Raw genomic sequence first — 9,373 nt, 5'->3', positions numbered from 1 at the left:
GTGTTTCCACTTTATATTAATGCATTTGTTCACTATCTTGTCCATACCCAGTCATCTTTTAAGTGTATGGTTAACTTTTATCATTATATCTGACAGTGAATGTAAGGTATTTACATCTGAACGTTTTTCCCAAATATTGTTACACTTACGTAGTGTCATCTATTACTATTTTCCAACATCTAGCACTTACATATACTTGTTTCATTGCTATGCAGAAGTATTTTTTCTGTTAAATAATATCAAGAATCTTCCTTTGGCTGTTACTACTGCATAACTTTGGTATCCTGCTATATCCACTTTTTCAAATTATTGATGCATTCTAATTTCAGCATTAGGATATTCTGATGAAGAGGCAATGTACCAATAATTAGACAGGCATTAATGTTTTTTAGAACATGAAGATTCTAGAAAAGAGGGGTCTCTTGGTTACCCCTTAGGTATCTCACCCGCCAAAGATGAACGTTTTCACATTAGTCTGATATTTACTCTATCGCACACCAGTTAAGAAGATCTAGAAATAGTCTTAATCCGTTATATAATAATTTTAAGCATAGACCATTACAAATCTCTTTAGATTTACTTGAAATAAGAATTCAATAGGGAATTACAAGTTGAAAGACTAAATCTTTACTTGGCATGTTGGTGTCACTGAATTTTCACAGCAACTATTTTACAGTAAAAATACTGAGGTGGGACCAGCACTGAACTTTGGAATCAAGTGTTAAAATACAAAACAACTTTAACAAGAAATTTACTCCCTCCCCATGACCTCCAAAGTCAGCTTTACCAGGGAACATCATCTCCCTGAAACAGTAGTCACAATGGTGGCTTTCGCACAATTGAAGAGTTAGCACATAGAAGATGGTGGGATGCAGAATTTACAAACTCCTTCTGAAGCAGAGTGGAGGAGGGAGACCTGAGAGAACAGAATCCCTCCTCATGGGAAGGGCAATCAGCACCAACTATTTAACTGGGGGTTAGCAGGCAGTCTGCTTTCCCCTATTCTTTGCTTTTGCAGCCCCAAGGCTAGGCTCCAGCTGCAATATGAAGCAGACATTTACAGCTCTAGACACATTTCTATTTTATTATTGCCAAAGTGAAAAAGCCACTTTGGCCCAACAGGCAACCAGTAAAATTTTCCCCAAAAATAACTCGGTACAAAACAGATCCGTTTCAGAATTTAAAAAAAAGAAAGAAACCTTTACATGAGTTTAAAACCTATTTCAAAACGTAAAAGTAAAACAAATTCCATTCTTGATATTAGTAGCCACCGCTATACACCCTTTCCCTCCCACTAGGGAGCATGGAATGAGATGTCTGCAGTCTTTTCCATGCACGTGACGCATCATTAGATTTAACTGGTATCCATCTAGAAAGAAAGGAAAAGACCATTACTTGACTGTAAACAATAACTAAAAACCAAAGAAAGCAACAGGCTCAACTGATTCTTTAGTGGCAGAGATAACTCTGATATTACATACTTTGCCATGAATTATTTCAAGGCAGATTCACATTCAGGAAAAGATTTTTTCACAACGATTTTCAAATTCATTTAAAGTATTTGGAAAAGCACAATCCCCAAATTCTATATTTTCACGAGAAAGGTCATTTTAAAAGATGGAGTTCTTTTTATGTATGCATAAATATCTGAACCTATCTCAATTTAAATACAGACTTGCTGAACACATTTCATACGTGTTAATTTTCAGGGATGATCCTTCAGTAGCACTGGAGATAACTTATTATCTACACGGACATGTAATAGATCATGATTTTGATTCTATGTGTTTCACTAGTGCCATGGCCTTATAGATAATAATGTATGGTTTATGCATTTATGTGCACACATAGAAATAAAATTCTAGTTCCAAATAATATTTGAACATTATAAAATTTAGTTTACCCAATCTGACCCAAACAGAATAGCAATTTAAAAAGCAAAATACGTCTACATTCATGAAAAATGTACTTTAGAATTGCTATTATAGAACTTGATTTTCTTTTGTGGTTCAACGCATGTTCCACCATGTTAATTTCAATGAGCATAAACATGATCAGATAATCATACTAGAATCATAATTAACTAGTGTTGTCAAGACTTTCACATTAGTGGTTTTCTTAACCAGGAGCGTACAAACAACTGAAAACTAACATACCAATTAATTATTTAACATAAAAATTGCTGAAAAGTTATGGGAGCTGTACATGGCAAACCACTCATCAAGACAACATTCTGCCTCAATCTTATTTAATACATTACTTACCCTAGCATTATAAGCATCCAACTGTGCATCCAATTCTTCTGCAGAGAGCTGCTGTTTGGAACTCCTACCAGCACCTCTGCCTCTGCCTCTATTGCCACGACTGCCTCGTCTGTTGCCACCGCCAAAGCCACCTGAGCCACCACGGTTTCTTGTCATACCACCTCTACTTACACTAATATCAAAAGAGATACTGAATTAGAGGTCCTTAGTCATACATAAGCAAAAATGCAAAGTACATCAGTCTAGAAGCTAATGTAAAAGCACTATAACAGAACATGATCAACAAACCACAAAAAATCACTATCTGATGTTTTTTACAAACTGGACGCCCTTTGATTACAATTACTTTAGAAAAATACAGAATTTCTCTAGCCTCTATTTTACTTAATACTGAGTATATATATTGAGTATATATATTGAGTACTTAATACACAATAGGCCTACTTTGGTTTATGACAAAAATCAATTCACAGTATGTTGGAATCTAAACTCTGAAATAGAAAATCTTTTTGCTGGATAGCAGGGTTGCAAATGAAGTATATAATAAGATCAAATACCAATTTTGGCTATTTGAGGAATTGCAATGTAACTTATTTGAAAAATGATACAAAGTGACACTACCCCCATTTTAATTTTTTTCTGGAACCATGACTAATAAATTACCAAGAAATTTGGTCAGATCATTCTTTATAAATTTATTTTTTCACTTTTTCTAAAGTTAGACAACTAATTTAAAGGAAAACAAATCAATTATACTATAACATGCAAATATATATGTATACAAAATGGTTACACAGTATATTGAGTGAGGAATAACCACATTGTAAAGTGTTTTTCCTTTATTTTTTCCCCTTACATACAAATAACTGTGGTCAACATAACATGTTAGCTACCCTAATCTGTTGTGCAAGCTCTGTTTAAGTATTATTACATCACTTTTTAAGTTAAAAATTCAACTTCAAGTTTTCTGTATGAATACAGCAGACTCCACTACTCTCTGTAATAATAATACACAGATGCCATCACAAAATCCTGAAAACTATAGGCTACAGCATAATCTATCTTAACTAAAGAAATGAACATTAAGGTAAGTTTTTTTTAACCTCTGTATTGGTCTCCTCTGTGTATCTATCTGTGATGTAACCAGCTGAATGTTCATGGGACGTCCTAAGAATAATAAAAAGAATGTACATGATTACCAATAACAACTTAAAATAAGTCTAGCAGCAAAAATGCCAATAATGTTCAGGGAAAGATGGCTTTCCCTCTTCTAGCAGACATAGATTACTATGCTGGGCACATGGAGGAAGAATGGAGTTCTGAACACTCCTCTACCAGTCCACTACTTCATTACACTGTATTCCATGTACTTGCAACTAAAGTAGTTTCTTGTCACCTAAGGAGAATGCTTATATACAAGTAGCTGGTTTATTACCCAAACCAGATCACCTCTCAACTTTGTGTAACACCCGATATGATAAGCAAGTACATACATACCATCCAAGGGAACGCAATTGTATTGCTTCATAGCCTTCAAAGCATCAGCCTTCCTCTCAAAATGAACATCTGCAGTACCTAGACTACGTCCAGAACGATCATAGTGTACTGCTGCCTTCTTCAGTGTCCCAAATTCTGCAAAAAGCTCCTGAAAAAATGGAAAGGCAAAGTCAATGTATCTGAGAATTATAAGAGGGTCTTTTAAGTTTATCCAGAGAGCCTAGAAATGTGTAATAGAGGACAGTATATCCCTATGCATGTCATGTTAAAGTGGACTTTTTTTCTGCTTCAACTGATATTTAAAGATTAATGTTTTATCATCTCCCAATCAATCTATTTTCTATACCCGCCACCTCAATCAAGTAACTCTGGGCAACAATGCTAAAACAATTAAAACCAGTACAAAATATGTACTGGCTGAGAAAATTATAAATACAATAAATCAGTGTATTTATAGCTAATGAGGCTAATAATTTTAGAACATTAAAAACTGCTCATAATATTCATGCCAAACTTTTTCCCATTTATATCTATGTTCTTCCAAAGGAGATAAAGATGGCTTATTTTCAAAATCTATTTTGTACATGTTTCAATTCTATGAGGATGGACTAAGTTGTAATGGCTGACCTTTGTGAGCCGGACAGTCTAATGACAATCTAATATGGATTTGAACCTGAACCAGCCAATATTTGAATAGTTTCTCAACCTTGCTAACTTTGAGATATGTGGAATTCAACTCCCAGAATTCCCCAGCCAGCATCAAAATTGCCAAGGTTGAGAAACACTATTCTAATCACTACAATATATCAGTCTCCTAGCATTCTCTTTGTCCTAGGATCCCATCTAGATAGCAGTAACACTACATCAATAGTTTTTCAATGAAGAACTGAAGCTTCATCTGAATTAGATTCAAGCTATATTTTCCTAGCTTCAAGATCAAGCCAACAGATCTCTTCAACAATATGAATAGGCCATCCAGGATAAAAGTTCCATTAACAGATGAAACATTTGTACTACCAGAAAGTTCAAATGTACCTGAAAGTTGGTTTGCAATAAAGCAGCACTGCATGAAAGTTTTATAACAAAATGGCACTAAAAGCATATGCTATCACTTTCAAAATATAGCATATCAATGTTGAATATTATGGCTAATATATGTTACAGGCTGATGCTAGAATCAATTCTCTGCCATAAAAAAATCCTTTCAGGAAGACTTTAGTAAGACTAAAATGTTTTTGTCTTCAATACTAGTGTAGTATTGTCAGAAAATAAATGAAAACTGTGATAAATTTACGCACTATCCAAGACTCTTTACTAAGAGCAAACATACCTGTATGTCTGCATCCGAAACCCCAAAATCCAGATTAGACACCAGGAGCTTTCCACCCGTTTCCACGCCAGCGCCAGGGCCAAAGCAACTCTCGAACAAATCATGCTGCCACTTTTCAGGGAGTTGTTTTGGCTGTGAAGAGAACGAGTTTCAATCAGTACAGCCCGATCTTTTCTATTCGGTTCAATATTTTCATTTCCTTTCGCTTTCCAAATTTTATGATCTAAAACAAAACCTAAACACACCAAGATACTGAACCAGCCCCGCAAATCCCAACAGAGAGCGTCCCTCCCTAAAGGCGCCGGAGAATCCCGTTGCACGCTGCTTCCCCGATAACTTTAAAAGCCCGCTACTCCGTCTCGACGAGGCCTACAACTCGATGGGAGAACTTTACCCGGCTGTAGGGCGCAGGCCTGTTCCTGCCGCCTCCCCGGGACAGAGCGGCTCTGTTCCGGACGGGGCCGCCTCCGCCTGCGCGTCCAGCTCCTCCTCGCCCAGCTCCTCCTCCACCTCGACTTGTAGCTCCTCTTCCCCGGCCTCGACCACCGCCGGCTCGGCCACCTCCGCCTCGCTGACTCCTGTTCAGCTTGATAATGTCGTCCAAAGACATATCCATTTTGTCGCCCATGATGGCGGCTCCCTCCGGCTCCTGGGCCTACACTTCCGGCCGCGCTATACCGGGGACCGGAAACGGATGAGGCTGGATTTAAGAAATGGAGGGGTGGAAAGAGCGTCAGCGGACAAGCTTGGTTTCCTGAAAGAAATAAAAGGCTGCCTTCCCTTGGCCAGGCTTTATAGGAGCGGGCCCTGCAAAAAGAAGTAGGGGTGGCTAGAGGGGGCGTGGGGGTAAGGTTGGGAAGAGCTGAGTTTGGGCGCGAAGGTTGGTGCGGGGGGCGGGACGACAATAAAAGGGGAGGGGCGGTGGGTGGAGCTCTCTTTTAGCCGTTGGCTATTTTGGGGGTGGGGGGGTGGGGGAGAAAGGCGGACGGCGGTCGTAGCGGCCTCTTTATTGCTCTCACCCTTTGCGAATTTACAACTTAATTAGGTAAACCCCGGAATGAGCGTGGTCGTGCGAACTCAGCTAGTGTGTCGTGTTTTGACTTACCGATGCTTTTCTCTCAAGGAAATATTATTCAGTTTTGAAATTGCCCAGAATGTTTCATTTGACTAAATAATAGGAGAAAGCAAAGACAAAAATGAATTCTGCCCCTTTCCCCGAAGGTGGGCTTTAATTAAACAATCTTGGTTATAAGTTTGCAATACTAGAGCAAATAAAGAAAATAATATATATTATAGTGAGGCGAATTTTGAAAGTTGACTTTTCTTTGCAACGAGACAAATTCTTATTAAATTTACTAAACTTCTTTCTTCAAAGTGTGCAGAACTAATTTTATGCTAATTGTATAAGAAAAAGTGTGGTCCTTTGCTTAAAGAATTTCTAATTAAAGTTCTAGGACTATATTTTAAAGTTAAAAATAATCACTCATTTACAAGATAAAAGTGGTCTAAATAGAAATTTTCTTAAATTATCATTTTACTTTGTAGATTTGTACCACATCCTACGTTTGTTTCTTTTTTAATGTTTACAGTATAGAGTTTATATTTCAATTTTATAAGAAATTACTTTTCCATTGTGACCTAATCAATTATAGCCTATAAATTTAGTTAGTGGCTTATACTGTGTTAACTTTGTACTTTTAGTTTGAATTTTAATTAGGATTTTTGAGTTTCCTTTAGTAAATGATGTCATAACTTTATAATTAACTCACCATATAGTGAAAAACTAACCTCTATTACATTTTAGATTCCATTATTATTTTTGTTCTATGGTGATATATATATTTATTCTTATATGCATTTCATGTTTCATGGGTTATACTCTTTTCTAAAATGTTTAATACAATTTTAAAGAATTTAATACTAAAGCAACTTTATTTTTTATTCACCTATGCTAGTTTCTTAATTAAACATCCAGTTTCAAACAAAAAGAGGGGTGAACGTTAAAAGCATTTTGCAAGGTAGATTTCTTATTTTAATTTTCCCTCCAGAATACTCATAGAAGGCCTGTAGGGAATCAAGCTTCAGTTGCATCTTATTTAGCAACCTTTTAAGATATTTTTTCTCCTGCACCTATAAAAGAGGTTGGTCTTCGGTATTTGAAATGTTGTTTTATGGAATCTAAGAATTGTCTCAGAAACTTCTGCTAAGTGAGAGCCAGTCTACATCTTCTAATTTGTAAATGCAATAGACAAAAGAGACAATAAAAAAGGAAACAAAAAGACCAAAACACTTCCTCATCAGCAATCAACATCCAGATAAGCAGAGATTAATACCAGATTAGTAGCCAACAATCAAACTGTTAAACAATATCCCACTAACTAGCAAGAAGAAAAAAACTCCCACCAATACTGACAGGGCAAACCACTCTAAATAGAATTGCAAACCCTGTTTCTTCTGTCTGACACTGAAAATGTTCCCTGGCTGAGTAATGAAGCTTCTGCAAGAAAATAACCAAGGAATACCAAGTTTTAACTGTAAGCAAAAGAGATGGTACAGAACCTCTTATAAGCTATGAAGCTGTGTGTAAAATATGCTATTTTTAAACATTTTTTTTATATTTAAAGGAAATGTATAAAAAGCAACAAAAGAAGTTGCAGTTAACATTTTTCCCCTCCCCTTCAGATACTATTCTGACTTAGTAGACTGAATACAATGAAGGTGAAAATCAAGAGCTGGCATGGAGTTGCTTCCTGGCTCTGGGTTGCTAATGATGAGAACTGTGGCATTTGTCGAATGGCTTTTAACGGATGCTGCCCTGACTGTAAGTATTAATCTTAATTTTTTTTGTCCACTTCAGCTGAGTATTCCTTTGATTTTGCCCTATTAACATTTGTGTTTTCAGGTAAGGTGCCTGGAGATGATTGTCCTCTTGTGTGGGGACAGTGTTCACACTGTTTCCACATGCACTGCATACTGAAGTGGCTTAATTCTCAACAAGTTCAACAGCACTGTCCAATGTGCCGCCAGGAATGGAAGTTCAAAGAGTGACTCTAGCAAGATTTCTCCCCCAGCTTCCTTTGGATCTCATGGATTCACAAAGGTTGTTGAGATTTATCCCTTTGTGTCCCCTGAATATTATACATATGTTCTGTATTGCCAGAATTACTAATATCAGTACAGAATCAAGGAGAAGAAAACTGTTATTGTATATTACGGTATTTTCTCAATGCCATCATCTTATATACAGATGTCCCAATGTATGGTACCACACCAGCTGAGCTCTCAAAGTCTATAAAATGTGAAGAAAGTGATGACTTTGTTGGTATGAAGGCAACAAGTAAGCAAACCTCCAGTTTCAATTTTAGTAGTTAATTTAAATGAAATAGGATTATTTGTGTAAGATAGGTGTAAGATAGTTGTATTTTTATTAAGACTATTTGTTTTAAATACTGTTGTAAAATATGTACTTTCAACTTCAACGTAAAACACGCAAACCTCACTTTTTGTGATGTGTATTACTGATGCCTTGCTTTAGTATACAAATAAAAATTCTTGACTTCTTGACCCTTTGTAGTTTTAGGCTCAATTTTAACTTAATAATATGGGACTGACTTGTTCAAAACAGAGAAAACAGTTCTACTAATATAAACTTCTGATTTAGATCTAAAAGTTGACAAGGAGTCCATAGCTCAAGCACTCCAGAGGGTTACTGTCATTGCCCAGAAGATCATTGGTTGCCCTCTCCCCTCTTTGGAAAAGCTTTATAGCTCCTGCTGTCTTAAGAAAGTTCAAAATATTCTCAAAGATCCATCTCATCCTGGGAACCCTTTTATTGAACTATTACCATCTGGCAGACGGTACAGAATATTAAAACCAAGCACAAATAGGCTGAAAAACAGCTTCTATCCCAGGGCAGTAGCTCTTTTGAATTCTACTGTATAGTGCAGTGTTAGTGCGATGTTGCGGGTTTTCGGTTCAATGTGTGGAGTGTGAAGGATATGTGTTTGTGTTTATTTTCATGGTCATGATGTGCACTGAAGATGGTGTTTGATTTTGTTGTACGAGGTGCAATGACAATAAACTAAAATGTAACACATTACACTGGTATGAACATGTTGCACGTTGTGCTGGCCCTGCAAGTCTATCATATTAAACCTAATTGTGGTTATGTTGCGTTCAGAAGTCTGACAGCCCTCGGATAAAAGCTATTTTTCAGCCTATTCATTCAGCTGGTCATGGTTCTATATCTCCTGCCCAATAGGAGAGTAAAGTGCCGACCAGG

General features: G+C 36.7%; 2 protein-coding genes across 4 annotated transcripts; one reads left to right on the top strand and one right to left on the bottom strand.

Moving 5' to 3' along the window:
* Positions 1-604: 604 nt before the first annotated feature.
* ALYREF (Aly/REF export factor) lies at positions 605-5,762 on the bottom strand. Its single transcript, XM_026667321.2, has 6 exons — positions 5,486-5,762; positions 5,092-5,223; positions 3,762-3,909; positions 3,368-3,431; positions 2,265-2,436; positions 605-1,369 (listed from the first exon to the last, which is right to left on the bottom strand). Exons 1-6 carry the CDS (start codon positions 5,717-5,719, stop codon positions 1,355-1,357), a joined length of 765 nt encoding a protein of 254 aa, XP_026523106.1. The 5' UTR covers positions 5,720-5,762; the 3' UTR covers positions 605-1,354.
* Positions 5,763-5,790: 28 nt separating this feature from the next.
* ANAPC11 (anaphase promoting complex subunit 11) lies at positions 5,791-8,655 on the top strand. 3 transcript variants are annotated; one of them, XM_026667323.2, is made up of 3 exons: positions 5,791-5,910; positions 7,774-7,912; positions 7,994-8,655. In XM_026667323.2, exons 2-3 carry the CDS (start codon positions 7,804-7,806, stop codon positions 8,137-8,139), a joined length of 255 nt encoding a protein of 84 aa, XP_026523108.1. In that variant the 5' UTR covers positions 5,791-5,910; positions 7,774-7,803; the 3' UTR covers positions 8,140-8,655. The 3 variants fall into 3 exon arrangements, with proteins under 3 accessions (XP_026523108.1, XP_087810090.1, XP_026523109.1); XM_087953964.1 differs by having other exon boundaries at positions 5,802-5,937; XM_026667324.2 differs by lacking the exon at positions 5,791-5,910 and adding an exon at positions 6,025-6,136.
* The last annotated feature ends 718 nt before the right edge of the window (positions 8,656-9,373 follow it).

This window comes from Notechis scutatus, chromosome 2 (assembly GCF_049901735.1).
Source record: "Notechis scutatus isolate UNSWTSFEM ecotype Mainland chromosome 2, rNotScu1.2, whole genome shotgun sequence".
Lineage (NCBI taxonomy): Eukaryota > Metazoa > Chordata > Lepidosauria > Squamata > Elapidae > Notechis > Notechis scutatus.
Note: the sequence above shows the minus strand (reverse complement) of the source record. Positions and strands in the feature narration are given on the sequence as shown.

Coding starts and splice junctions, on each gene's coding strand:
- ANAPC11 (XM_026667323.2), top strand. CDS start 7,804: ATGAAGGTGAAAATCAAGAGCTGGCATGGAGTTGCTTCCTGGCTCTGG. Junction 7,913..7,993: donor TAACGGATGCTGCCCTGACT/GTAAGTATTAAT, acceptor TTGTGTTTTCAG/GTAAGGTGCCTGGAGATGAT.
- ALYREF (XM_026667321.2), bottom strand. CDS start 5,719: ATGGGCGACAAAATGGATATGTCTTTGGACGACATTATCAAGCTGAAC. Junction 3,910..5,091: donor TTTCGGATGCAGACATACAG/GTATGTTTGCTC, acceptor CCATTTTTTCAG/GAGCTTTTTGCAGAATTTGG. Junction 2,437..3,367: donor CAGAGGAGACCAATACAGAG/GTTAAAAAAAAC, acceptor TTTTGATATTAG/TGTAAGTAGAGGTGGTATGA.